The sequence below is a fragment of the Salmo salar genome, chromosome 24 (genome assembly GCF_965601325.2).
Source record: "Salmo salar chromosome 24, fSalSal1, whole genome shotgun sequence".
Lineage (NCBI taxonomy): Eukaryota > Metazoa > Chordata > Actinopteri > Salmoniformes > Salmonidae > Salmo > Salmo salar.
This window is the reverse complement of record NC_138314.1, coordinates 37,447,049-37,474,960: the sequence shown is the minus strand read 5'-3', so window position 1 is coordinate 37,474,960 and position 27,912 is coordinate 37,447,049. Positions and strand designations below refer to the sequence as shown.

Below are 27,912 nucleotides of genomic sequence, written 5' to 3'. Positions count from 1 at the left end.
ATAACAGAAGCACAGGAGGCTGGTCACCATAACAGCAGCACAGGAGGCTGGTCACCATAACAGCAGCACAGGAGGCTGGTCACTATAACAGCAGCACAGGAGGCTGGTCACCATAACAGCAGCACAGGAGGCTGGTCACCATAACAGCAGCACAGGAGGCTGGTCACCATAACAGCAGCATTAATAACAAACCTTGAGGTAACTTGCTGGGTGTGTTGCTTAGCTGACACTAGAGATTTGCCTCTGTGGAAACAGAGACAAAGAGCCAGTGTGTGTGTGTGTGTGTGTGTGTGTGTGTGTGTGTGTGTGTGTGTGTGTGTGTGTGTGCATAACATGCGGCAGCTTCGCATCTTCATGCTCCCTTCCTTCTGTATAGGCCAAGGCAGGGATCCTTCCAATAGGTCCACAGGCTGGCTCCCAGCACTCATTGTGTAGGAACCATACAGATATGCAGACAGGTTTTGTTAAAAATGAGGTTAAATATTAAAAATACCAAAACAGCAAAAAAACGTGTTTTTTTTTTATTAATTTGTTACATTTTTTAAAATCTTTTTACAAATCACAGTGGTTCAAAAATATTAAATAATTTATTTATTTTTCAAAAGCAGCAAAACATTCTGATTGTTGTCTTTTTAAAAAAGCCCTTAATATTGTGTATGTGGTGTAGAGTTTCATAAACGTATTAACACAAGCAGTTAATATCAATTTGAACTGGAAAATGAAATGAGAAGGGGGAAACAAAAGTGCATAATAATAATAATAATAATATGCATAAATCACACTGAAAAGTCACAGAGCAGAGATTCACCATACATCACACAAAGTCACAGAGCAGAGATTCATCTTCACCCTACTACGGCTCCTGTCTCTCCCCCTCCCAGCTCTATGTCCTGGGCCACTTCCGAGACAGGACTCTCTAGGCTAACAGCCAGCTTTGGGTCAAACAAGTGGAGGTCGGGTATCCAAAGTTAACTGTGGATACCATTACAGCAAAGGAGCAGTTCTGCCATTTTGAGTCAAAATGGTAGACACAGTACTGCTGAACATCACATATTGTGGTAGTGTCTCAGTCTTTACAGATGGGACTCCCGCCCTACATTTCGAATGAATAGCCCAGTTCTACACAACCGCAGTCTCTGTCTAAAGAGCCTTACCAAGGAGAGAGAGAGAGGGCAGGAGCCAGATTTGGGTTGAAGTTGTTTCTGACTGCTCAGGCAAGCTGGTAAATCTTGGTTTAATAATTTATTAGTACACACATGGTTTAAAGGCTACATAATAGACGGAAAGTGCAGGCCTTGACAGACTGCCGAGTGCAAAAGATCAGTTTGTTACGAAATCTGAAATCTCTTGGATCTCAATGTCCTCTCCACAGTTTATTATCTATAGCTTAGCTTGTTTGGATGATGTAACAAGGTTTGGGTGACATATCTGTAAAGCTCCAAGTCAGGCGCCTTTTGCAATGTGTACCCCACAACTACTGTAGACTACCGTAGGCCTCATTAGCAGAGCCTCTCTGGTACACAGCATAGGATTTACGAAAGATGGGTCGATCCACAGGCACTAAGAGACGAGAAGGAAACCTGCCTGGTTGAATGTGTGTGTGCGTGTGTTTTTAGCTTGGGTGCCAACCTGAACCCAGAAGGCAGTGGTTTGGAGGCCCCCTCATGCGTATGGCAAGCCTATAGGAGGGTTCGGGGAGTCAGGCAACAGCGTGAGAATATCTCAAAGGCACAGGAGACGCCAGGCCAGGGGCAAACAACAATGGTTTCTTTCCATCAATAAATGTCATGTTAGAAAATATTAGCTTTATCAATGTTACAGCAAATTCTCATAGGAACACTCATGTTTTCTTGAGTTTATACTACTACACTCTATAGCTAATCTGAACTAGGGTGATGTTCAAGTGACATCATAAACGAGTCTGGACTAAATGACAGTAGTGCAGTAACCGCAGTTCAAATGATAGTCCATCATCTCGCACCAAATGTGAAGTTACAGAAATGAGCCTCTAGGGGACAATGTGGCTCAACTATCGGTGGCTGGTCAAAGCCAAGGAATTGTTTTAGAAGTCAAATCAAAACATTCCCTTTAGCTCCCAAGGCAGCCCATTGTATAAATAGGACATTCTCAAGGTGTATGAACTCATATAGTGTTAGAACTTGAGCGCAAACTACAACTATGTACTGTACTAGCACTGTCAATTCCTGGGGCAACCACGTGGCCAACAGCTGGCAACCCAAGAACACCATGTCTCATATCTAACCTCCTGCTTCCAATACACCACAGAACAGTGTTAAGATACTGCTATAACACTGTACAAGAAGCAAGACATCTCTGTAAAATTCCTGTGTACCGTCAATGTTATTCTGAGATCACAATTATGTTACCTTTCGGCTGTACACAACCCAACTGAATGTATGAGAATAATATTATATCAAATTTGAATATTATGACTTAAGAGGCTTCAATGTCAGCCACTAATGCTATGAATACTACCACTGAGTCCAGTTTGTCTTTGTCTGTGAGCATGAGATACCCACTCAATAAAACCAAGTACACCACATGGACAGTTAAAAAACAAAGGAGACCCCATGCTACAAAATATTATTGTTTTTATAAACTTTTTTAAGAAGTAGTCCATGCCAAGCACAAAAAGGCAGAGCTAAAACGACAGAAAATAAGAAAAGTGCAATCCAATATTAAAAGTCAAGAGAAGAGTGTCATTACAATGCCAAAATCCGGCCACCATGCAAAAATACTAATAACCACATCCCACAAGTATTGACCAGCATTCACACAAGGAAACCAGTATCCTCATAGTAACTTTGGTGTCCACGAGATCAAAGGTGTCTAACCCTGGGCCTCTAGGGGTTTACAGTGGGTCCTCTGCTGGTTTGTGACTGACTCAAATCCGTTAGCCAACCAGAAACAAACCTTACAATATATGAAATCCCCTTCATCTACTAATGTAAGGACTGTCTTTGACTGACCACCAGCAGACCCAGTGTCTCTCCAGGAGGGCTGGGGTCTGTTGCCCCAGAGGGAGGCTCAGTCGTAGGAGACAGACCAGGGAGAGACCTGCCTCTCTGGCCTGGGTGGGGGGTGAGACTGGGTGTGTTAGCATAACCAGAGACTGAATCAATCAGTTCAGCTATTATCCTTTGCAGAACCTGTCTGTAACTGTATACATCTACCTTAAACTACACTACACTGTACACTTAAGAGTATACTCTGTTCCTAATAGTGGATGTACATATTTAAGGCACAAACCATGAGGGAAGGCTTTGTAGGGCATGTCTACCATTAGTAGGACTCAAATAACTCCTCCTTGGGGCATAGAAAGGGGTCATGAAGTGAAAACATCTGTATGTCCCCACGTCAACCCCAGATGAATGGTCTAATATCCCAGCCCTAAATAGGGGCGCCAAGATGCCTGGGTTATTTTCCCTTCTATATTTTGTTGGTAAGATCAGCCTGGGTTATTTTCCCCTTCTATATTTTGTTGGTAAGATCAGCCTGGGTTATTTTCCCTTCTATATTTTGTTGGTAAGATCAGCCTGGGTTATTTACCCTTCTATATTTTGTTGGTAAGATCAGCCTGGGTTATTTGCCCCTTCTATATTTTGTTGGTAAGGTCAGCCTGGGTTATTTTCCCCTTCTATATTTTGTTGGTAAGGTCAGCCTGGGTTATTTTCCCTTCTATATTTTGTTGGTAAGGTCAGCCTGGGTTATTTTCCCCTTCTATATTTTGTTGGTAAGGTCAGCCTGGGTTATTTTCCCCTTCTATATTTTGTTGGTAAGGTCAGCCTGGGTTATTTTCCCTTCTATATTTTGTTAGTAAGATCAGCCTGGGTTATTTTCCCCTTCTATATTTTGTTGGTAAGGCCAGCCTGGGTTATTTTCCCCTTCTATATTTTGTTGGTAAGGTCAGCCTGGGTTATTTTCCCCTTCTATATTTTGTTGGTAAGGTCAGCCTGGGTTATTTTCCCTTCTATATTTTGTTGGTAAGGTCAGCCTGGGTTATTTTCCCTTCTATATTTTGTTGGTAAGGTCAGCCTGGGTTATTTTCCCCTTCTTTATTTTGTTGGTAAGATCAGCCTGGGTTATTTTCCCTTCTATATTTTGTTGGTAAGGTCAGCCTGGGTTATTTTCCCCTTCTATATTTTGTTGGTAAGGCCAGCCTGGGTTATTTTCCCCTTCTTTATTTTGTTGGTAAGATCAGCCTGGGTTATTTTCCCTTCTATATTTTGTTGGTAAGGTCAGCCTGGGTTATTTTCCCTTCTATATTTTGTTGGTAAGGCCAGCCTGGGTTATTTTCCCCTTCTATATTTTGTTGGTAAGATCAGCCTGGGTTATTTTCCCTTCTATATTTTGTTGGTAAGGTCAGCCCAATTCTCACTTGGGTCCTGTAAGATCCTACCGTAAAGCTATTTCAGTAGTTGTTGGAAGACTCAAAACATGTCTTCTGTGGAGAAAAGCAAAACGAGCCATGTTTCACACCATCTATTGGTGAGTTGTCCCGCTGTTAGTCAAGTAGCCTAGCGGTTAAGAGCGTTGGACCAGTAACCGAAAGGTCGCTGGTTCTAATTCCAGAGCTGACTAGGTGACAAATTTTCCTATGTACCCTTGAGCAAGGCATTTAACCCTATTCGCTCTGGATATGACAGAAATGTTACAGGGGTGGAAATCTCAAACCCACAAATAGAACAAAAGTGCTTAAGAAAAAACGTGTCAAAAAGTCTTGTTTTTTTTCACATTCACTCCTAAAGAGAAGAAAATAAAACACAGTAACAACGCTTTACGAGTTATCTTCTTCTTTTTTCAACACGCCTGTTCTGATACACACTGTCGTGGATTCATGGAGATCTTAAAGGTGCACTGGGTTATTAAGAGTTCCTCAGCAGTTCAACATACAACTCCAATAGCATTCAACTAAAAGACGGAACTGCATCCTCTTTGTTAACAACTGATTGAAACAGCACACTCCCTCGCAAATAAATAAAACTGCACTCTGAAACTAAAAACAAGTGCAATATTTGGTCTAATACTGTATTGCAAATTATGTAGTTAACTTAATGTTAAGATTCAACTCTACTCATACTGAAATGACCATCATTGAAATGAATAATACTCTGAATATATTCACTAACACAACGTCTATTAGACTGCCACACACCTTTGGATAAGGAAAAAGAACCCAAAACCCCTAAAGCTTTTCCAAGAGATCCTAAACCGTTCATAGGACACTTGTGCATCAGATGTGAATGTAACATTATCTTTGTAGATCAGGTTCCTGCATATTAACACTGATGAAGGACTGGGCTGACATTTCAAAATTAGTGGACAGAAAAGGAACAAGGTGTGCATGTATGTTTAAGTGTGTGTGTGTGTGTATGCTTAAGTGTGTGTGTGTAAGTTTAAGTGTGTGTGTGTCATAGTGTCTTTTAGTAGACATATTGAGCACCGTTTTCAATTCCAGCTAGAGGAGTGAAAGACAATGTGCTGCAGTGACACTTGGGTTTTACCTGACACTGCAGCTTTAAAGACACACAGACAGGGATCAAAAGATTATTCCTCCTTTCCTAATCCCTTTTTCCTTTCCTCGCATATTTGCCATGTTACGGAGGAGGAGAGGTTGAGGGCGAAGAGACAGGAGGGAGAGAACATGTCACAGCTTCATTTTTGGTATAATACCTTTCAACATTATGTGAGGACAAACAGCTAAAGTTGCCTTTCAAATACAACTGGAATAAAAGAAAAGTCAAAAGCTACTGGAGTCAAGGATATAAACAGGTAGGGGAGAAAACTCCTGTTTGCTCCAGGTGACTGTTGATGATGGTACCCTGAGCAGTGCTGCCCCCTGTGGTAAGGATGAGTAAAGGCAGGCTGGCTGAGGGGCACCCTAGTGGTCAATCAAGAAGGAGCAAGAACTCTGTTCAGTTCTGCTTCTTACTCCCTCCCATGGCAGTGGTATCAAAGCCCTCTGATCCAGAATTGCTATCAAGTGTTCACTTTGTATGTCTTTGCGGGGGATTTGGTCAGGTTGTTCAGCACTGTTGGCCTCTCCTCTTAGTGTTATGTGGGGGTTGGGGGGACATGATGCGTGGTTGAACCACCAGCCATCTGCTGGGCTGGAGCAGGTTCCTAAACCCAGACTACCCCCTCTACTCCCCCTCCCTTTGAGACAGGTGATTCTAGAACAGTCTAGGTACCCTAGGACAACATTTGGGATTCAAACCTCCAACACAGAGCTTCACTGGGATGAGACCTGAAAGAAAACAAAATGGTGTCAAACTTTTCTTAAATGGAGGACAAGTCTATGGACGAGAAGTTAGACAGGCATAAGTGGTGGTCAGAGACTCTGAGGAAAAACACCCAGGTCTGGGATAGGCTCTACTCTAATTTGAAATCCCTGCCGCCATTTTGGTCATCAGGGTCTTCAACACTGCGTGTGTCTTTGGGTGGTGTGTGTCATTACCCCTGACCAGACCTCATGGTGAAAGAACAACCAAACAGAAACATTCCTCCTTGTGTGTTGGACCAGCGCTGGAGCGCCTCTGGCTACCGGTCTGGTCCAGTGTTCTAACAGTCTGAATAGACTTGAAGGCAGAGGTAACCTCCCCATAGGGGAGTCTTCGCAGTGGTCTGTGGAATGGTCTTTAGCATCTGTGTGACTGAGAGACAGAGAGAGCCCTTGTTCCATTTCCCATCACTCCCGGTTGGTGGCATGGGTGGAGCTCAGGGGAAGAGGCAGCACTGGACTGCGGCCCGGCAAGGAGAGGCCAGCTGGGCTATAGAGAACTGCCCACGCCTGACCTACAGCTGTGGGGGTGGAGAACCTCGCACATACGTGCACACACACACACACATTTGTTTTACTACCTTTGTGGGGACCAACACATTTATCCCCATTCAAAATCCTATTTTCCCTAACCCAAAACTTACCCTTAACCCTAACCTTAACCCCAAACCCTAAAACTAAACCTAACTCCTAACCTTCATTCTAACCTGAACCCCAATTGTTACCCTAACCCTAACCTTAAAATAGCCCCTTTCTTTGTGAGGACTGGCAAAATGTCCCCAGTTGTCCAAATGTTCCTTGTGAGGACTTCTGGTACCCAGTACAACCACACAAACACAGACAATCATACAGAGGTGAGACTTGGCTCTCCCGTTATGGAGGGGTGGTAGGCTCATGGCCTCCTCAGTCTGAGGTCAGGAGGGGTCATGGAGGGGCGACAGCCTCAGGAGACGTGGGGCGAGGAGGACGGGTGTCTCCAGAAGCACCAGCCCCTCTTGGTGTGCTGCTTACGGAGGATCTCTTCCTCCCGCTGGCGCTCCTTCTGAGAGCGCAGGTAGCGGTCCTCCTCCTTCAGGAACCACACTGGAGGCCACCGCTGCTTCTCAAAGTGCCTCTGGTTCTCTACATACAGAGAGAGAGAGAGAGAGAGAGAGGAGAGAGAGAGAGAGAGGAGATGATCAGAATAAACAAATTAATAATTGAAAGGGAGAAATGTACATAAATAGATGTAGAAAGAACAAAGAGTGAAATGAAGGGAAGCGAGAGGATGCCAAATAACATCAGAACAGGAGGCAGGAGGGGAAAGCGTGAATATAAAGGAGAAAAAACAAATGTGAAAAAAATAAGTGAGAGGAGTGGAGGGAAGGAGGGGAAGAGTGGAGGGGAAGGAAGGAAGGAGGGAGGTGGGGAGGGAAGTTGGGGATTGGAGGAGGGAGGGAGGGAAGTTGGGGATTGGAGGAGGGAGGGAGGGAAGTTGGGGATTGGAGGAGGGAGGGAGGGAAGTTGGGGATTGGAGGAGGGAGTGAGGGAAGTTGGGGATTGGAGGAGGGAGGGGAAGTGGGAAGGGAAGTTGGGGATTGAAGGTGGGAGGGGAGGTGGGAAGGGGAGTTGGGGATTGAAGGTGGGAGGGAAGTTGGGGATTGGAGGAGGGAGGGGAGGTGGGAAGGGAAGTTGGGGATTGGAGGTGGAAGGGAAGTTGGGGATTGGAGGTGGGAGGGAAGTTGGGGATTGGAGGTGGGAAGGGAAGTTGGGGATTGGAGGTAGTACAGGCAGTACAAAACAAGCTGAGAATAATAAAAATTGATTCAACTTCTATATTGCTTTTCATAACAGACATAAATCTCAAAGCCCTTCTAAAGCAAAAAACAAACAAGCACTACATCAATATGTGTAGTCTATCTATTGACGTGGAGAGGGATGGAGGAGACATGAGAGAAGAGAGAAGAGAGAGAGGGCCTTGGTTTGTACCTGGAGACATGACCTTCATGTCTTTGGGGAACTTGCGACAAACGCTGTTGTAGTTGGTGCAGATGTGATGGAGACACCAGGCATAAAGCTGCTTGGCATTGTGGAACTGCCAGGGATGAATGAATAGGTGAGTAGTCCATCAAAAAGGTTAAATGACAAGAAAACACCTCCAACTTTCTTACTTTACAAATAAGAAAGATGAACTTGAATGGGAAGTGTACAAATGGCTTTGACTAATGACTAAAGTCACCAGTCATTGTAGAACAGAGTTCTATACAGTCCTGTATATGATATATAGGCCTAAGCTTTAGGGTGGTCTCATCGTTTAGGGATGTCAGCTAGAATATTCCCTCCAGTGAAATAGTATTTCCTTAACAACCACGTACAGTATTGCAGTAACAGTGTCTTCACTACAACTGTCACTGAGAATATACAGTGAGTACTTGTAGATGAATTTGGAGACTCACCTGAGCCAACTCCAGGTAAGCAAGCACCTGTCCGTCAATGTCTACTCCCTTCACCAAACACTGTAGCAGCTCATCCACAACATGTTGCTCTGTGAGGGCAACGAGGCGTGGCAGACACAGCCGGTTGGATAGGACGATGAGCTCCATAGGCTCCAAGTCAGGACAGGCCGTCACCAGCCCACAGTATAGGAACTCCAACACTGCACGCATACAGGCACTACTGGTGTCAGGGATGGACACCTGGAGAGAAGGGGAGAGAGAGAAAGAGAGAAGGAGAGAGATGGAGAGAGAGAGAGAAAGAGACGTAGAGAGAGAGAGCGAAAGAGAGAGAGAGGGAGAGAGAGAGACGTAGAGAGATAAATATTTACATTTAGTATGTCTTCCAGTAGTAATTTGTCTGTAACTCAAGTGTTTGATTGGAGCCCAACTGTGGTATATTCAATTGATTGGACATGATTTGAAAAGGCACACAACTGTCTATATCATGTCCCACAGTTGACAGTGCATGTCAGAGCAAAAACCAAGCCATGAGGCTGAAGGAATTGTCTGTTGAGCTCCGAGACGGGAATGTGTCGAGGCACAGATCTGGGAAAGGGTACCTAACAATTTCTGCAGCATTGAAGGTCCCCAAGAACACAGTAGTCTCCATCATTCTTAAATGGAAGAAGTTTGGAACCACCAAGACTCTTCCTAGAGCTGGCCAACCGGCCAAACTGAGCAATAGGGGGAGAAGGGCCTTGGTCAGGGAGGTGACCAAGAACCCGATGGGTCACTCTGACAGAGCTCCAGAGTTCCTCTGTGGAGATGGGAGAACTTCCAGAAGGACAACCATCTCTGCAGCACTCCACCAATCAGGCCTATATGGTAGAGTGGCCAGACGGAAGTCACTCCTCAGTAAAAAGGAACATGGCATCCCACTTGGAGTTTTCCAAAAGGCACCTAAAGGTCTCTCAGACCATGAGAAACAAGATTCTCTGGTCTGATGAAACCAAGATTGAACTCTTTGGCCTGAATGCCAAGCTTCACGTCTGGAGGAATCCTGGCACCATCCCTACGGTGAAGCATGGTGGTGGCAGCATCATGCTGTGGGGATGTTTTTCAGCGGCAGGGACAAGTCTCTGAATGTCTTTGAGTGGCCCAGCCAGAGCCCGGACTTCAACCTGATCAAACATCTCTGGAGAGACCTGAAAATAGCTGTGCAGCGATGCTCCCCATCCAACCTGACAGAGCTTGAGAGGGTCTGCAGAGAAGAATGGGAGAAACTCCCCAAATACAGGTGTGCCAAGCTTGTAGCATCATACCCAAGAAGACTTGAGGCTGTAATCACTGCCAAAGGTGCTTCAACAAAGTAGTGAGTAAAGGGTCTGAATACTTATGTAAATGTCATATTTCAGTTGTTTATTATTTATTTAAAAAAACATTTTGCTTTGTCATTATGGGGTATTATGTATAGATCAATGAGGGGAAAAAAACGTGGAGATGAAGGGTTGTCCGTCTCCAGTTGAGGAGTACTTTTTGAGCCTGCGAAAGATGAAAGTCCTGCCCTACCAGGGGGGCACTGACGCTAGCTTGTTACCCCACTGGGCCTGTCGCTACGGATGGCATAGATGTCTTTGTGGGATAGAGCTGGAAGCAGAGCTGTGAAAGGGACCGAGGAAAAGACACCTCTGATTGGATCATGAGAAAAGAGTATTTACGTATGCACACCCAAAACGGAGCAGGATCAACATGAAAGAACAGCTAATGTGTCTGCAAATCCGGACAATAAAATAACATGGTCTGTCGTTGGAGCAGCACACAGGCTGACCAGAGCTACTCATACAGGCAGAGTGGGCCGGCTGCAGGTGCTCTAGACATCATTAAGTTTGCCGATGACAACAGTGGTAGGCCTGATCACCGACAACAATGAGACAGCCTATAGGGAGGAGGTCAGAGACCTGACCGTGTGGTGCAAGGACAACAACCTCTCCCTCAACGTGATCAAGACAAAGGTGTTGATTGTGGACTACAGGAAAAGGAGGACTGAGCACGCCCCCATTCTCATCGACGGGGCTGTAGTGGAGCAGGTTCAGAGCTTCAAGTTCCTTGGCATCCACATCACCAACAAACTAACATGGTCCAAGCACACAAAGACAGTCATGAAGAGGGCACGATAAAACCTATTCCCCCACAGGAGACTGAAAAGAATTTGCATGGGTCCTCAGATCCTCGAAAGGTTTTACAGCTGCACCATCGAGAGCATCCTGACTGGTTGCATCACTACCTGGTATGGCAACTTTTTGGCCTCTGACCGCAAGGCACTACAGAGGGTAGTGCGTACGGCCCAGTACATCACCGGGGCCAAACTTCCAGCCATCCAGGACCTCTATACAAGGCGGTGTCAGAGGATGGCCCTAAAAATTGTCAAAGACTTCAGCCACCCTAGTCATAGACTGTTCTCTTTTCTACCGCGCAGCAAGCGGTACCGGAGCGCCAAGTCTGGATCCAAGAGGCTTCTAAACAGCTTCTACCACCAAGCCATAAGACTCCTGAACATCTAATCAAATGGCTACCCAGACTATTTTCATTGCCCCCCCCTCCCTTCTACGCTGCTGCTACTCTGTTATTATCTATGCATAGTCACTTTAATAACTCTACCTACATGTACATATTACCTCAATTGCCTCGACACCGGTGCCCCCACACATTGACTCTGTACCGGTACCCCCTGCATATAGCCTCGCTATTGTTATTTTACTGCTGCTCTTTAATTATTTGTTACTTTTATCTCTTACTTTTTACAGGTATTTTCTTAAAATCACATTGTTGGTTAAGTTTGTAAGTAAGTATTTCACTGTAAGGTCTACACCTGTTTTACTCAGCGCATGTGACAAAGAAATTTCGATTTGATATGTTGCCAGTCAGCCAAAAGTGTGTTTCTCTCCTGAGAGGAGAGCAAACAAAGGTACACTTATTCCCACAGCCACAAGTGACGGCCGAGGATTTACGGGGGCAATTTGGGGAGGGATAGAAAGAACTGCTGGGACTGTCAGACCATGGTAACTCCCTTTTCATCTTCTACCCCCGCCTTCCCACAAACGCATGCAGCATGTACAACATTTAAAACTACACCACCCTGGCCACTAGGTGTCACTAAAGTAGAACTGTGGTTGGCTTCAGATGAGTACTGACCAAGGCACGTTTACATTTTCCTCCTTTTGCAGACGCTCTTACCCAGAGCGACTTACAAGAGAAATTAGGGTTAAGTGCCTTGATCAAGGGCATATAGACCGATTTTTCACCTAGTCAGCTCTGGGATTTGAACCAGCGAGCTTTCGATTACTGGCCCAAAGCTCTTAACCAACGCTCTTAACTGCTAGGCTCTCTGCTGCCCTAGATAGTGATTCAATTAAATGTTATTCTACGTTTTCAACCTTTCAGCCCAATTGGTTGTTCAATAGGTTGGATTAAAAAGGGACAAGACATTTTAAAGTCTCAGAGCAGTCTCAACACCACTATTGAGTATTGCCTTGTGGTTTAAGCTACAGTAGGAGGTGGAAAGAGCCATGGGACCCACAGGGGTCCTTCCTCAGTCCCAGGGGTGCCCCTCACCTGCCTGTCTCTGTGCCAATTAGGTGAATGTCAGCCTGGCAATGACCCTTCATTATGGCGGAAAAGGTTGAGGTAGAGACACAGGTGGCCGCTCCAGTTCAAAGCTCCTAAACACACACAAGTCCTTACTCCTCATCAGAATGGCATTCAAACCAAACTATCCAATCAGGAAGGGGTTTATTGAGTTCAACGTGATATTTTATAGGTGGAAACGTGTGGGGGGGTGACTGACAAGGACACAGCAGGCTGGCAGGCTGCTGACACAGCAGATCGTAACAGTAGGACCAGAATAGAAGCGTTATCACAGCACCTCGTGAATACAAACAGTGACAGGCTAAAGATACGCATGAGAGAAATGAGAGAGGAGGGTGGTGAGAAGAGTCAGGGTGAAAGGTGTTAAAGTAACTGTCCAGTGAAAATGTCACTTTTAAAAGCTCATAATCTGTTGACCTGTACACAAATAATGTTGTTGACTCATCCTATACTCGTATTTGTGGCCAAAGCATAAATTAGAGAAAAAAACACTTCAAAAGCCTCATAGTGCCGAGCGACTAGCGCTGTTTGAGGTCGGTTCAGTTTCACTTTGATTATTAAAAAATATTCACGTTTTCAATTTCGGTTTCAAATTTGTATTTAATCATGAAATGCATTATGAAATAATTACATACAAATTATTTTAGAGCTTTTTAATGGAAATTCCAAAGCCCAAAATAGTCAACATTCAATTGCCAAAACATAGAAAATATTCCATTCTCTATCAGGTCTACATTGGGTAGACATCAATTGAAAAACAGGAAATTACAATGAAGTAATAAACATTTTTAATTGCTGACTTTATTATTTTTCATTCCTTAAAAGTAGTCATCTCATCTCTGCTCAGGCAGTAGCAGCCAGAGAACGTTCTCTCTGCTCCCCATACTGTAGTCTTTAGGCTGAATATTTGCTTAATAAAAAACGACAACTTTAATTTCTCTCTAGAGAAACTGCACGTTGGGTTCAGAAAAAAACGAGCCGACGTGGGTCAATACGTTTTTTAATAGCCGGAAAAAGAAAAACGAAATGTCAGTTAATCGCTCAGCACTAAAAGCCCCACCACAAACTTGTATCTCAAACAGACTATTTAAAAAATGCTCGCTTTTTCCTCATTGAAGATGATGTCATGTTTTTGGCCGAGACGTCTCATTGGCTGAGCAGTTCAATCAGCTGTTTACTTGTCATGAATATTTTAATTGACAGGTATATGCCCACACTATTCAGTTGTTGGGGTACGCCCACACCATTCAAACACAGAAAAGCTGCTTTTAAACATACTTAATAAGCAATTAATGGAAGAAAAACTATTTCACTAATATTGTAATTAACTATAGGTAATATTTCATAGAAATCTGGAAACACTGGACAGCTACTTTAAAGACAGATCGCACTGTGTTAGCTGATGGCAGACAGACAGACAAAAACAGACAGACAGTCTCAGTCCAACACACTCTGAAACAGAGGCCAGACAAGTCACAGTACACTACACCGATTGGTCCGAGACTCCCAAGGTCACACGCCTCTCCACGCCACTCTGATGCCTAGCCCTGCCCACAACCATAGCCACATCTGTGTCACTCCAAGGGAGGCTTTGTCTATGCACCTCAAGGCCAGCCAGCTAAGCAGGGGAAGTGTTTGCTGCTGAGATTTTAAACACCACGATCATTGCTGCACCGCTATGGAAATCTCCCACACAAAGACAAATGCTGGCGGCCTCACATTGTCCAGAGCCTCAGTCTTTGTTAGATGTACTATGCCAACCAAACGCTATAAAGAGTGTCACAATGGGGACAAAGCTATGAGGGTTACCATGGATACTGGCAAACGTCCCGGTGACCCCCCCCCCCCCTCACCACTGCTGTTGGTGTCTTACAAATGACCCGGTCCCCTTTCCCCTCCCTACACACACACACACACACACACACACACAAACAAACGTATCCCTACTCTCTCTACAACAGCCTCTTAGCCTCCCAGTCTCCACCTTAGAGCATGCAGCACACCATGACCCTGTCCACTCCTCCCTCTCTGTGGACTCTGGCTGTAAGAGTATCCAGAGGGCCTGTCCAGCATCTTGTTTCCTGGGGCTGCCTGCTTCCTGGCAGGGCCGTAACTCAAAGCCTGTGGGGCCTGGACTGTAACCGTACCTGGGGGATCCAGTTCTCCAGAAGGGCCCAGGCAGCGGACACCCACAGCATCGAGAGAAAAGAGCTCCCTCCCTGGGTGGGTTGGCAGCAACGCCCTGGAAGAGTCTAGTCTTTCTAGAACCCGAGCCATCAGAGAGAAGCCGGGGGTAACTGGACACTCCGCAGGCTCAGTGCCTGCATAGTTTCTCATGAACGGCTCTCTAACATGAATGCATGTCATCTTACACCGTTGTCTTGGGGTCAAATGTCAAAGGAAAAAGAGATTGTTCATCTCTAAAAGCGGTCCCTTTAAGATACATACTGTCCTCTAGTCTACCACCTCTCTGAGTCTCAGCCTCCCTCCACAGCCTCTTCTCCAGCCATCCGATAAGGCTGTGACGAGTGTGTTGATAACAGGCAGGAATGTGGGCAGTATGTCTGGTTAGCTGTGATGTGATATTTTAATATTCTCACGCTGCCTCTTGTCCAACAAGTATGTGTAAAGAGGAAATGACAAAGGCCCTCAACCCAGAAAGTGCTGAGGTGAGCCGACTTCCTGCCGCATCTGCTCAGACGCGGAACCCCGTCTGCCCTGCTCGCTTTGGACCCTGTTTCTGGCTGTATGCAACGCCAGTACTGTACATATTGTTGGTTAGCGTGGCAGTTGGCTGAGAGCCCTCAGGGGAGGCTTATAGTATAGTGTGCTTTCAACACAACCACGGGTGAAACACAGCTTTACAGATCACAGTGCAGGCCACCTCCACAAACACACTTGAATACAACCAATTCTTACCGAATCTCACTCACACACTCACACTCTCCCTCTCCCTCTCACCTCCTTGATGTAGCTCTCCATGAAGGATCCCCGGAACATAGCGGCCATCCAGTCACAGCTGGAGATGAGCAGAGGCTTGTGGGCTGGCAGGTAGCCATCGTCCAGACGGAACACCACATCTAAAACCAGGGAGGGAAAAGAGCACTCATCTCGGAGTGAACCACAGAGTCGAGGCTACAGAGGGGAAGACAGACGGACAGGGACACACAGAGATATACGCAGACAGACGCAGACAGACGCACACAGAAACAGAGACAGGTAGACAGACAGAGATAAATGGAAAGGTAGACAGAGCTCTATTTGACACAGGGTGCAAGGGAGGGAGAGGGCAGGACATAGTACAAAACAGAGTTGAGCTACTAAGATCGAAACCTATATAAACTTTTGAAGCTGTCCAGATAGGTAGGATGCAAGCTAACTACACTGTCTGTAAGGGCTCGGACTGTGGCTCTATTCTGTTTGGATACCCAAGGAATCAGTGTTGGGGAGTAGTGAACTACATTTAACTCCATTTGGCTGTGGCTTGGTGGTAGTTGAACTAAATTCAAATCTTGTTAGTGTTTTCAGTTGTTTAATTACTTTTTTTGTAGTGTTGTAGCTAACTACTGGAACTACATACTACTCTTTTTGCAACAACAAAAAATATGGGTAAAGTAGGTAGGAATTTACTTTTCCTTCATCAGACCTGCCTAATTCTCAGTTGAAACATTGTTTTTGTGTTTAATATGAGAAATGACATTCTGTTAACATCTGACTACAGAGTGATTATGGCAGCCCTCCGCACCTCTCTGATTCAGAGGGGTTGGGATAAATGTGGAAGACACATTTCAGTTGAATGAATTCAGTTGAACAACTGACTAGGTATCCCCTTTCCTTTATTTATTTCATATGATCATTTTTCAGGAATTAGTTTGGACGTAGTGAACTACTTTTTCCAAATTAACTTCAGTTAAGTAAATTATATTGTTCTTAAAAGAAAGCTTTAGTGTAGCTTAAGTTCTTCCAGTGTGAAGTAATTGGTAGCTTGGTAAATTATATTTTCAGACTAACTTCCCCAACTTTGTCATTCTAAAGAAATAAACTATCTGAGAAGAAAGTAAACCAATCACAAGGGCAGACCTATAGGCCTTGCTAATCTTTATGGGGCATAGAACCCACTAGAACAAGTAGCCAAAATCCTATCTATTCAGGAGGGATATTTAAGCAATAAGGCATGAGGAGTTGTGGCATATGGCCAACATACCATGGCTAAGGGCCGTTCTTACGCACGACGCAACACGGGGTGCTTGGACACAGTCCTTAGTCTTGGTATATTATACCACAAACCCTGAGGTGCCTTATTGCTATTATAAACTGGTTACCTACGTAATTATAGCAGTACAAATAAATGTTTTGTCATACCCGTGGTAAATACCATAGCTGTCAGCCAATCAGCATTCAGGGCTTGAACCACCCAGTTTATAATAAAAAACACGGAAACAGTGTTCGTGACAACAATTCCCACGGAAACAGACATCGTGACAACAATAGAAAGATTGTGGTAGCCACCTGAAGGTCGAAGAGGCTACATGTACTATATAGATAGAATAGGACTCTCACCTTGTGGGAAATGCTACAGCCAACATGCACACAGACCGAAGAACCCAGACAAAAGTGATGCACAGAAACGCATAGGAATGGGCATGGCACACAAGGACAAACGGATAAAAGCTCAGCAACACGTTTAGAGCAAAGACACCAAATGGACTCATTTGATGGAGGACACCAGGATACACATAAACACACACAGATATTGCATATAGGAAAAACAATATAATGACCATAGATCCAGACGTGTGAATCCATGGGAGAATACTGGAATAACATGGGAATGCTAAATGTACTGGGTGCACACACATACGCACGCACGCACACACACACGTATGGACCTTTGCATGCACACACACACACACTAGAGAATCTCTGATGACGCAGCAAGTGGAGGCAGTGTGTTTACCAGCGAAGGTGCCCTTGCTAAGGCACTCTTTGATGCGGTTGGCTCGACGGACGTGGAAGGCCTTGGTGATCTCCTGATTCATGAAGCTCTCACGGTTCAGCACATTGGCCACCATCATCCTCAGGTCAAACACCTCCAGCAGCTCAGCGATGGTGGCCACCTGCATCAGATCCCCTCGACCCTCATCCAGACTGCCTGTGTACAGGTACTGCAGCACCGCCTGAAACCACCACACAGGTGAAATATAATCAACACCCTCTCCACCTATCGGAATCGAGGATTAGGACAAGCTGTGGTATAAATCAAGTGAATAAACACCACTTGAGGTGTATGGATTCACTTCAGTTTAATAACCTTTCAGTAGAATTCTGCATCTTTGTTGCCCTAAAATGTGTTATGGTTATGATGACCAGTAGAGGGCACTCTTCAAAGTGCTCTAAGATGAAACAATCCTGGAGCAGTATAGGGAATGGGAACCTCACGGTGAGCTGGTTTTGTATTAATAGGCTGATTTAAGCAGATGCTATTATCCAAAGCTACTTGGAAGACTTGGTGTTGTTGCTGCGATCTGATCTTACCTGGAAGGGTTCTTCCTGTATGAGACCGTCCATGGAGACCACGGTCATGAGGCGAGGTCGCCCCGTCTCGGGGTCAGCTACGTGCTCCAGGTACACACTCAGGAAGCCCCTCCCCCAGCCTGAAAGGCCACGGCCGGCCCCCAGGGGCCCCACGGAGCACTGGCTCCTGGCGGGGAGGGCGTTATCACTTTTGGAAGTCCTCAGGGAGCCCTGCTGGAGCATGGGTGGCCGTTTGATTCCCCTGGCTCCACCTTCCCCATCATTATCGATGTCCAAGCTCTTAGTACGCCCTGCCTGCTCTTTGGCACCTCTCCTACTCTGTTCATCCTCCTCACCGCTCTCGGCGCGCTCCTCTCCCTCCCAATCCGCCTCAATGGCCAGCAGATCCAGGGTGAAGAGGTCGTAGAACTTGGAGCAGGAGGTGGCCAGGTAGACTTTGTGTGCGAAGACACGTGTGGCACCGCCTTGGAGTAGGAAGAGGACATCGGCGCATAGCGGCTGGCAGAGGAGGGAGTCGGGGGCTTCTCCGTCGATGGGAGGGGGGTCAGGGATGCCCACCACAGGGCGCGGGGGCCGGGGGGGCAGGAAGGGGGCTTGGAGGAGGGGCCGCTGGACTCTCTTCAGGTGGGACTTCCAGAACTGGAGGTGACGGCGGGAGATGAGAGCGGAACGGATGGCGTTGTCGAACACATCCTTGACCCCAAACTGGGCCACGATGCTGGTCTCGTAGTAGGGAATGCCCAGCTCCTTGGCCACCTCGTGCCCTCTCTCTGGAGGCAGGATGTCTGTGGGCTTGATGGGTCTGAGGACAAGGGGGAGGGGAGAGGGTTAGGGCATTAGCAGAGTGGTAGGTCTCTAATGAAAGGATTCTGCTGACAGAAGCTACGGACAGACAAAAGGTGAGACAGGTATGTTTGCGTTTCAGTCAAATGCTGCATATCCAGCCAATGGATGTGATGGGTGTTCTGCAGTGCATGTCGCCCGTGTAAGCGGCATGGATGATGGCGTTCTCACTTGGCCAGGGGTCTGCGGGCGCGGTTCACAGCCTCCAGGTCGGCGTAGCGCAGGTCCAGCTGGCAGCCCACCAGGATGATAGGGGTGCGGGGGCAGAAGTGCTTGATCTCAGGGTACCACATGGTGCGGACGTGACGCAGGGAGTTGGGGTTGGCCAGGGAGAAACACAGCACCACCACGTCAGACCTGCACCACGCACAGAAAAGACAGCGGGAGAGAGAGAGAGAGAGAGAGAGAGAGAGAGGGTAATGTAGGAGGGAAGAGGTGAGAGGTCAATTCCTGTCTGAGGTTCATATGAGAAGAGTCTGCTACTTGGCAGTGTACACTACCGTTCAAAAGTTTGGGGTCACTTAGAAATGTCCTTGTTTTTGAAAGAAAAGCTAATTTTTTGTCCATTAAAATAACATCAAATTGATCAGAAATACAGTGTAGACATTGTTAATGTTGTAAATGACTATTGTAGCTGGAAACGGCAGATTTTTTATGGAATATCTACATAGGCGTACAGAGGCCCATTATCAGCAAACATCACTCCTGTGTTCCAATGGCACGTTGTGTTAGCTAATCCAAGTTTATCATTTTAAAAGGCTAATTGATCGTTAGAAAACCCTTTTGCAATTATGTTAGCACAGCTGAAAACTATTGTCCTGATTAAAGAAGCAATAAAACTGGCCTTCTTTTGACTAGTTGAGTATCTGGAGCATCAGCATTTGTGGGTTCAATTATAGGCTCAAAATGGCCAGAAACAAAGAACTTTCTTCTGAAACTCATCAGTCTATTCTTGTTCTGAGAAATGAAGGCAATTCCATGAAAGAAATTGCCAAGAAACTGAAGATCTCATACAACGCTGTGTACTATTCCCTTCACAGAACAGCGCAAACTGGCTCTAACCAGAATAGAAAGAGGGGTGGGAGGCCCCGGTGCACAACTGAGCAAGAGGACAAGTACATTAGAGTGTCTAGTTTGAGAGACAGACGCCTCACAAGCCCTCAACTGGCAGCTTCATTAAATAGTACCCGCAAAACACCAGTCTCAACGTCAACAGTGAAGAGGCGACTCCGGGATGCTGGCCTTCTAGGCAGAGTTGCAAAGAAAAAGCCTTATCTCAGACTAGCCAATATAAATAAAAGATTAAGATGGGCAAAATAACACACTTATTGTGTACATGCCTTTGCCCTCGTTGTCAAGCCAAACTACAAAGGTCAGCAGGGCTGCTAGCTATCCTTATGTAACCAGAGTGTTTGGTGTTTTTACAGGACAGGCTGAGGCTGAGATCAACCTCCTGATTGACTGGCTGACTGCTCAGTGTACACATAACCCAGCAGAGATCCCCTCAACACACACTGTCCTCTGTTATTAAAGATCATGCAGGGTGCTACGTCACCCCCTTATGCACTGACATAAGGGTTAAGAAAATCTCACCTATTCAGTCTATGGAACGACATAATCAAAGGTCAATAATATGTCAACTTTTTTAGAGCCATCTACAAGTAAATTACACAATGAATGATCAAATAACAAACTCTTATCAGATAGTGTTGGACACAGAGGACAGTGTGAGTGTGCCTATAAGCAGCTGATTGTTGGATAAGGGTACATGCATGGTGGCATGTTTAGTGGGTTTAGGGCCAGAGGTCGAGCACAACAGCACCCAGACAGACCTACAGACAGACGGGCAGACACAGAACAGCTGATCTGGCAGTGTCTCTTATCAGCTGACTGCAGGCTGACTGAGCACACACACACACCGAGTCATTGACCATTTAAAATGCTAGCGGGGCTTAATCCACACCCACCCACCCACCCACCCACCCACCCACCCACCCACCCACCCACCCACCCACCCACCCACCCACCCACCCACCCACCCACACACACACACACACACACACACACACACACACACACACACACACACACACACACACACACACACACACACACACACACACACACACACACACTGTGTCATTGACCATTTAAAATGCACACACACTCTGTCACTCAAAAACAGATCCACAAAGTGACAGGGTGACTTGTTATACAAACCCAGCCCCCATCTAACCTGCACAGTGACTGTGCCTGTGTGCGTGTGTGTGTGTGTGTGTGTGTGTGTGTGGGATTAAGCCCTGCCAGCTGGCTGAGTAAGGATTAGTGTTATGCCAGAAGCTTATTGTCTGAATGGCCTGGGTGAGAGGGATAGAGAGATGATTCCATCACGTCTGCCTGCTAGAGGAGAGGTATATTGTATCTAGCTATCAGAACATAAAACACATGAATAATGGTAGCCATATCAGCCACTATGACGTACACGTGTGTCCTTCAGCCTAAAAGCCAGGTGGGGGGGGTTTATTAGGTCAGTTACCAGAATCTGGCTGTACCCACATCCTCACAGTGTGTGTGTGTGTGTATATATATATATACATACACACACATCTCCTCACCTGCCGTAAGCGAAGCGTCTGTCTTTGTGATGGTCACCGAAGGTGTCCCATAGTCTTAGGGAGACACTGACCTCATCCACCACATCCCTGGACCGCTCCAACACCTAGAGGCACAAGCACACATCAGTGGAAGACGTGTGTGTGTGTGTGTGTAGGTGAATGTGTGTGTAGGTGAATGTGTGTGTAGGTGAATGTGTTTGTAGGTGAATGTGTTTGTAGGTGAATGTGTTTGTAGGTGAATGTGTTTGTAGGTGAATGTGTGTGTAGGTGAATGTGTTTGTAGGTGAATGTGTTTGTAGGTGAATGTGTTTGTAGGTGAATGTGTGTGTAGGTGAATGTGTTTGTAGGTGAATGTGTTTGTAGGTGAATGTGTGTGTAGGTGAATGTGTTTGTAGGTGAATGTGTTTGTAGGTGAATGTGTTTGTAGGTGAATGTGTGTGTAGGTGAATGTGTTTGTAGGTGAATGTGTTTGTAGGTGAATGTGTTTGTAGGTGAATGTGTTTGTAGGTGAATATGTTTGCAGGTGAATGTGTTTGTAGGTGAATGTGTGTGTGAATGTGTTTGTAGGTGAATGTGTTTGTAGGTGAATGTGTGTGTAGGTGAGTGTGTGTGTAGGTGAGTGTGTGTGAATGTGTTTGTAGGTGAATGTGTTTGTAGGTGAATGTGTTTGTAGGTGAATGTGTGTGTAGGTGAGTGTGTGTGTAGGTGAGTGTGTGTGTGAATGTGTTTGTAGGTGAATGTGTGTGTAGGTGAATGTGTTTGTAGGTGAATGTGTGTGTAGGTGAGTGTGTGTGTAGGTGAGTGTGTGTGTGAATGTGTTTGTAGGTGAATGTGTGTGTAGGTGAATGTGTTTGTAGGTGAATGTGTGTGTAGGTGAATGTGTTTGTAGGTGAGTGTGTGTGTGAATGTGTTTGTAGGTGAATGTGTTTGTAGGTGAATGTGTGTGTAGGTGAATGTGTGTGTAGGTGAATGTGTGTGTAGGTGAATGTGTGTGTAGGTGAGTGTGTGTGTGAATGTGTTTGTAGGTGAATGTGTTTGTAGGTGAATGTGTGTGTAGGTGAGTGTGTGTGTGAATGTGTTTGTAGGTGAATGTGTTTGTAGGTGAATGTGTTTGTAGGTGAATGTGTTTGTAGGTGAATGTGTTTGTAGGTGAATGTGTGTGTAGGTGAATGTGTGTGTAGGTGAGTGTGTGTGTGAATGTGTTTGTAGGTGAATGTGTTTGTAGGTGAATGTGTGTGTAGGTGAATGTGTTTGTAGGTGAATGTGTGTGTAGGTGAGTGTGAATGTGTTTGTAGGTGAATGTGTTTGTAGGTGAATGTGTTTGTAGGTGAATATGTTTGCAGGTGAATGTGTTTGTAGGTGAATGTGTGTGTGAATGTGTTTGTAGGTGAATGTGTTTGTAGGTGAGTGTGTGTGTAGGTGAGTGTGTGTGTAGGTGAGTGTGTGTGAATGTGTTTGTAGGTGAATGTGTTTGTAGGTGAATGTGTTTGTAGGTGAATGTGTGTGTAGGTGAGTGTGTGTGTAGGTGAGTGTGTGTGTGAATGTGTTTGTAGGTGAATGTGTGTGTAGGTGAATGTGTTTGTAGGTGAATGTGTGTGTAGGTGAGTGTGTGTGTAGGTGAGTGTGTGTGTGAATGTGTTTGTAGGTGAATGTGTGTGTAGGTGAATGTGTTTGTAGGTGAATGTGTGTGTAGGTGAATGTGTTTGTAGGTGAGTGTGTGTGTGAATGTGTTTGTAGGTGAATGTGTTTGTAGGTGAATGTGTGTGTAGGTGAATGTGTGTGTAGGTGAATGTGTGTGTAGGTGAATGTGTGTGTAGGTGAGTGTGTGTGTGAATGTGTTTGTAGGTGAATGTGTTTGTAGGTGAATGTGTGTGTAGGTGAGTGTGTGTGTGAATGTGTTTGTAGGTGAATGTGTTTGTAGGTGAATGTGTTTGTAGGTGAATGTGTTTGTAGGTGAATGTGTTTGTAGGTGAATGTGTTTGTAGGTGAATGTGTGTGTAGGTGAATGTGTGTGTAGGTGAGTGTGTGTGTGAATGTGTTTGTAGGTGAATGTGTTTGTAGGTGAATGTGTGTGTAGGTGAATGTGTTTGTAGGTGAATGTGTGTGTAGGTGAGTGTGAATGTGTTTGTAGGTGAATGTGTTTGTAGGTGAATGTGTGTGTAGGTGAATGTGTGTGTAGGTGAATGTGTGTGTAGGTGAATGTGTGTGTAGGTGATGTGTGTGTGTGAATGTGTTTGTAGGTGAATGTGTTTGTAGGTGAATGTGTTTGTAGGTGAATGTGTTTGTAGGTGAATGTGTGTGTAGGTGAATGTGTGTGTAGGTGAATGTGTGTGTGAGGTGAATGTGTGTGTGTAGGTGAATGTGTGTGTAGGTGAGTGTGTGTGTGAATGTGTTTGTAGGTGAATGTGTTTGTAGGTGAGTGTGTGTGTAGGTGAGTGTGTGTGTGAATGTGTTTGTAGGTGAATGTGTTTGTAGGTGAATGTGTGTGTAGGTGAATGTGTGTGTAGGTGAATGTGTGTGTAGGTGAATGTGTTTGTAGGTGAATGTGTGTGTAGGTGAATGTGTTTGTAGGTGAATGTGTTTGTAGGTGAATGTGTGTGTAGGTGAGTGTGTGCGTGAATGTGTTTGTAGGTGAATGTGTTTGTAGGTGAATGTGTTTGTAGGTGAATGTGTGTGTAGGTGAATGTGTTTGTAGGTGAATGTGTGTGTAGGTGAGTGTGAATGTGTTTGTAGGTGAATGTGTTTGTAGGTGAATGTGTTTGTAGGTGAATGTGTTTGTAGGTGAATGTGTGTGTGTAGGTGAATGTGTTTGTAGGTGAATGTGTGTGTAGGTGAATGTGTGTGTAGGTGAATGTGTTTGTAGGTGAATGTGTTTGTAGGTGAATGTGTGTGTGTAGGTGAATGTGTTTGTAGGTGAATGTGTGTGTAGGTGAATGTGTGTGTAGGTGAATGTGTTTGTAGGTGAGTGTGTTTGTAGGTGAATGTGTGTGTAGGTGAATGTGTGTGTAGGTGAATGTGTTTGTAGGTGAATGTGTGTGTAGGTGAATGTGTTTGTAGGTGAATGTGTGTGTAGGTGAATGTGTTTGTAGGTGAATGTGTGTGTAGGTGAATGTGTTTGTAGGTGAATGTGTGTGTAGGTGAATGTGTTTGTAGGTGAATGTGTTTGTAGGTGAATGTGTGTGTAGGTGAATGTGTGTGTAGGTGAGTGTGTGTGTGAATGTGTTTGTAGGTGAATGTGTTTGTAGGTGAATGTGTGTGTAGGTGAGTGTGTGTGTGAATGTGTTTGTAGGTGAATGTGTTTGTAGGTGAATGTGTGTGTAGGTGAATGTGTTTGTAGGTGAATGTGTGTGTAGGTGAATGTGTGTGTAGGTGAGTGTGTGTGTGAATGTGTTTGTAGGTGAATGTGTTTGTAGGTGAATGTGTTTGTAGGTGAATGTGTTTGTAGGTTAATGTGTGTGTAGGTGAATGTGTTTGTAGGTGAATGTGTTTGTAGGTGCGTGTGTGTGTGAATGTGTTTGTAGGTGAATGTGTTTGTAGGTGCGTGTAGGTCTGTGTAGGTCTGTGTAGGTGTGTGTAGGTCTGTGTGTGTGTAGCGTGCGTCCATGCCCACCTCCTGGCACACGCGGTACTGGTCGATGGCCCAGACCGTTGGCACGTGGGTGGCGAGCAGCTGGTACTGTGTGAGGGTGGCATTGCAGGCGCGGGCACAGATGAGCCTGGTTTTTCCCACTGCATTGTCCCCTACCACCACACATTTAATGGTTTCCACATTGGGCCGTTCATAGTCTGTGTCTATATCCATGGAGAGGGCCCTGAGAGAGAAAGAAAGAGAGAGAGAGAGAAAGAGAGAGAGAGAGTGGAGGGGGAGAGAGAGAGAGAGAGAGGGGAGGGGGCGAGAGAAAGAAAGAGCGAGAGAGAGAGAGAGAGAGAGAGAGAGAGAGGAGGGGGAGAGATTAAGTGAAGAATTCAGGTACAAACGGAACAACACTGACCAGAACAGCACTGACCAGTAATGAGCAGCTCCTGCCAAACTCCTTCAGAGTGAACACATGGTACGGAGGCATAGAAATAAAGAACCGAGCAGCTATTTATGTCATGACACAGAGAGACAGAGAGACAGAGAGACAGAGAGAGACAGAGAGAGAGACAGAGAGAGGAGACAAAGAGAGAGAGAGACACAGAGAGAGGAGACAGAGAGAGGAGACAGAGACAGAGAGAGACAGAGAGACAGAGAGACAGAGAGAGACAGAGGAGAAGGAGAGAGAGAGGAGACAGACAGAGAGAGGAGACAGAGAGAGAGAGAGACAGAGAGAGGAGACAGAGAGAGAGACAGAGACAGAGAGAGAGACAGAGACAGAGAGAGAGAGACAGAGAGAGGAGACAGAGAGAGGAGACAGAGAGAGGAGACAGAGAGAGGAGACAGAGAGAGGAGACAGAGAGAGGAGACAGAGAGAGGAGACAGAGAGAGAGAGAGAGACAGAGAGAGAGAGAGAGAGGAGCCAGAGAGAGGAGACAGAGAGAGAGACAGAGAGAGAGACAGAGAGAGAGACAGAGAGAGAGACAGAGAGAGAGACAGAGAGAGAGACAGAGAGAGAGAGGAAACAAGGATAACATTTGTAGCCTCCTCTTTCTCTCAGGCAGGGAGGAGTGAAGCATAACCACTAGCACCTGCAGCCAATGCACTGTACCTTGTGAAGGCACACAAACACAGCCCCATGAACCACACTCCACAGACAGTCTGCATTTAAAGGAACACACGGTCTCTTCATGAACATGACAAGTGTACCGTAGCCATGCCTCCAACCCTGCCGGAGGAGAAAGCCACTTATCAGAGTGGTCCATGATAAACCAGGACCCAGCCCTAGTGGCAGACTTTCTGATGAGTGAATGAGTTCGCTCCATAGAGAATGATAGAGGACTTTGTATTCGTCCCATTATGGCGTCTGTGAGTCCACAGGCAGCACCATTGAAGCCATCTCCATTTTGAAGTAGTCAATTTTCTTTTTCCTACTACTTCTATGAGTTGGTTAACAAACTGAAAGGGTGCACACTGCCACCTGGGTTGGCGATTTACTGTCACCTGGAGTGTGTTGTTTGAACAGGTATAAAGCCAAGGTTGCCTATTTATGTCTGTTCATGAGTATATTTCATTGGCTGATTCCTTCTGATGACCTGGATGGAATTATGTGATCCTTCCTTAATCCATAGGAAGTCCCACCCAGTTGACTACTTCAAAATGGTGAAAGTTCTCAATGGCGCTACACATCCTTAAACAAGCTTATGGTTCGCTCTCATCTGCCGAGGGGCACTCATTAAAAGACCCCCACCCCCTCATGCCAGCCCTCTTCCTTCCTTCCCTCTCTTTTTCTCTCTCCCTGGAGAGTCTGCTGAGGCCAAGATAGCGTTTAGAGAGACAGTAGCGTCTGAACAGGACAGATGACAGAGTTCTGTCTCGGCTTGTCCTAAAACTCTAGTCTAGAGCCACAGCAGCAGAACAGTAAAAGAGCATGTTTGCCCTATGCCAAAAGGAAGTGCTGAAGGAAGTGGTGATGTACAGACAGAGGACAGACCACTTTGACCTGGTTCAACAGATAAATGGGTCTGAAAAGCAAGAAGTTTCCCAGACACTTGTCTTGTCTATTATTTAACAGAGAATGCGATGAAAGAGATGATTCATGTGATTGGGTCACACACAGGACAGGACAGTGTCTCCCATAGGCTCCCCTATCAGAGTCAGAACACCAACCAATATCCATCAAGAGCTTGGCACGTAGCAGAGGTGATCGCATAGTTCCTCTTAACGCCATAAATTCACAGCCCTGTGAAAAGCTTACTTTAAGCTTCTTCCTTAAAGCTGGAATCCTTAACTGCCACGTCTTTTTGGGATATTACAACAACAAAACAAACCGTCCCCCCCCGGACATCATTGCACGCACAACAGAACAGCAGAATATGCACTGCAACGTTTTTTAACACACTGCTCGACACATCTCACCTCCGTTTTAACACACTGCTCGACACATCTCACCTCCGTTTTAACACACTGCTCGACACATCTCACCTCCGTTTTAACACACTGCTCGACGCATCTCACCTCCGTTTTAACACACTGCTCGACGCATCTCACCTCCGTTTTAACACACTGCTCGACACATCTCACCTCCGTTTTAACACACTGCTCGACACATCTCACCTCCGTTTTATCACACTGCTCGACACATCTCACCTCCGTTTTAACACACTGCTCGACACATCTTACCTCCGTTTTAACACACTGCTCGACGCATCTCACCTCCGTTTTAACACACTGCTCGACGCATCTCACCTCCGTTTTAACACACTGCTCGACGCATCTCACCTCCGTTTTAACACACTGCTCGACGCATCTCACCTCCGTTTTAACACACTGCTCGACACATCTCACCTCCGTTTTAACACACTGCTCGACACATCTCACCTCCGTTTTAACACACTGCGACACATCTCACCTCCGTTTTAACACACTGCTCGACACATCTCACCTCCGTTTTAACACACTGCTCGACACATCTCACCTCCG

General features: G+C 45.7%; 1 protein-coding gene across 4 annotated transcripts in view; it reads right to left on the bottom strand.

Moving 5' to 3' along the window:
• Window positions 1-506: 506 nt before the first annotated feature.
• Window positions 507-27,912, bottom strand: part of rhobtb4 (Rho related BTB domain containing 4) — a 71,834-nt gene continuing 44,428 nt past the window's right edge. For all 4 annotated transcript variants that reach the window (XM_045706688.2, XM_045706685.2, XM_045706686.2 and 1 more), the window contains 9 exons: window positions 24,964-25,165; window positions 21,354-21,457; window positions 18,910-19,095; window positions 17,896-18,697; window positions 17,318-17,537; window positions 15,322-15,440; window positions 8,737-8,976; window positions 8,270-8,375; window positions 507-7,423 (listed from right to left, as the gene is read on the bottom strand). In XM_045706688.2, coding sequence (XP_045562644.1) covers window positions 7,245-7,423; window positions 8,270-8,375; window positions 8,737-8,976; window positions 15,322-15,440; window positions 17,318-17,537; window positions 17,896-18,697; window positions 18,910-19,095; window positions 21,354-21,457; window positions 24,964-25,155 — 2,148 coding nt within the window. In that variant the 5' untranslated portion in view covers window positions 25,156-25,165 and the 3' untranslated portion in view covers window positions 507-7,244. The remainder of the gene's footprint in view (window positions 7,424-8,269; window positions 8,376-8,736; window positions 8,977-15,321; window positions 15,441-17,317; window positions 17,538-17,895; window positions 18,698-18,909; window positions 19,096-21,353; window positions 21,458-24,963; window positions 25,166-27,912) is intronic.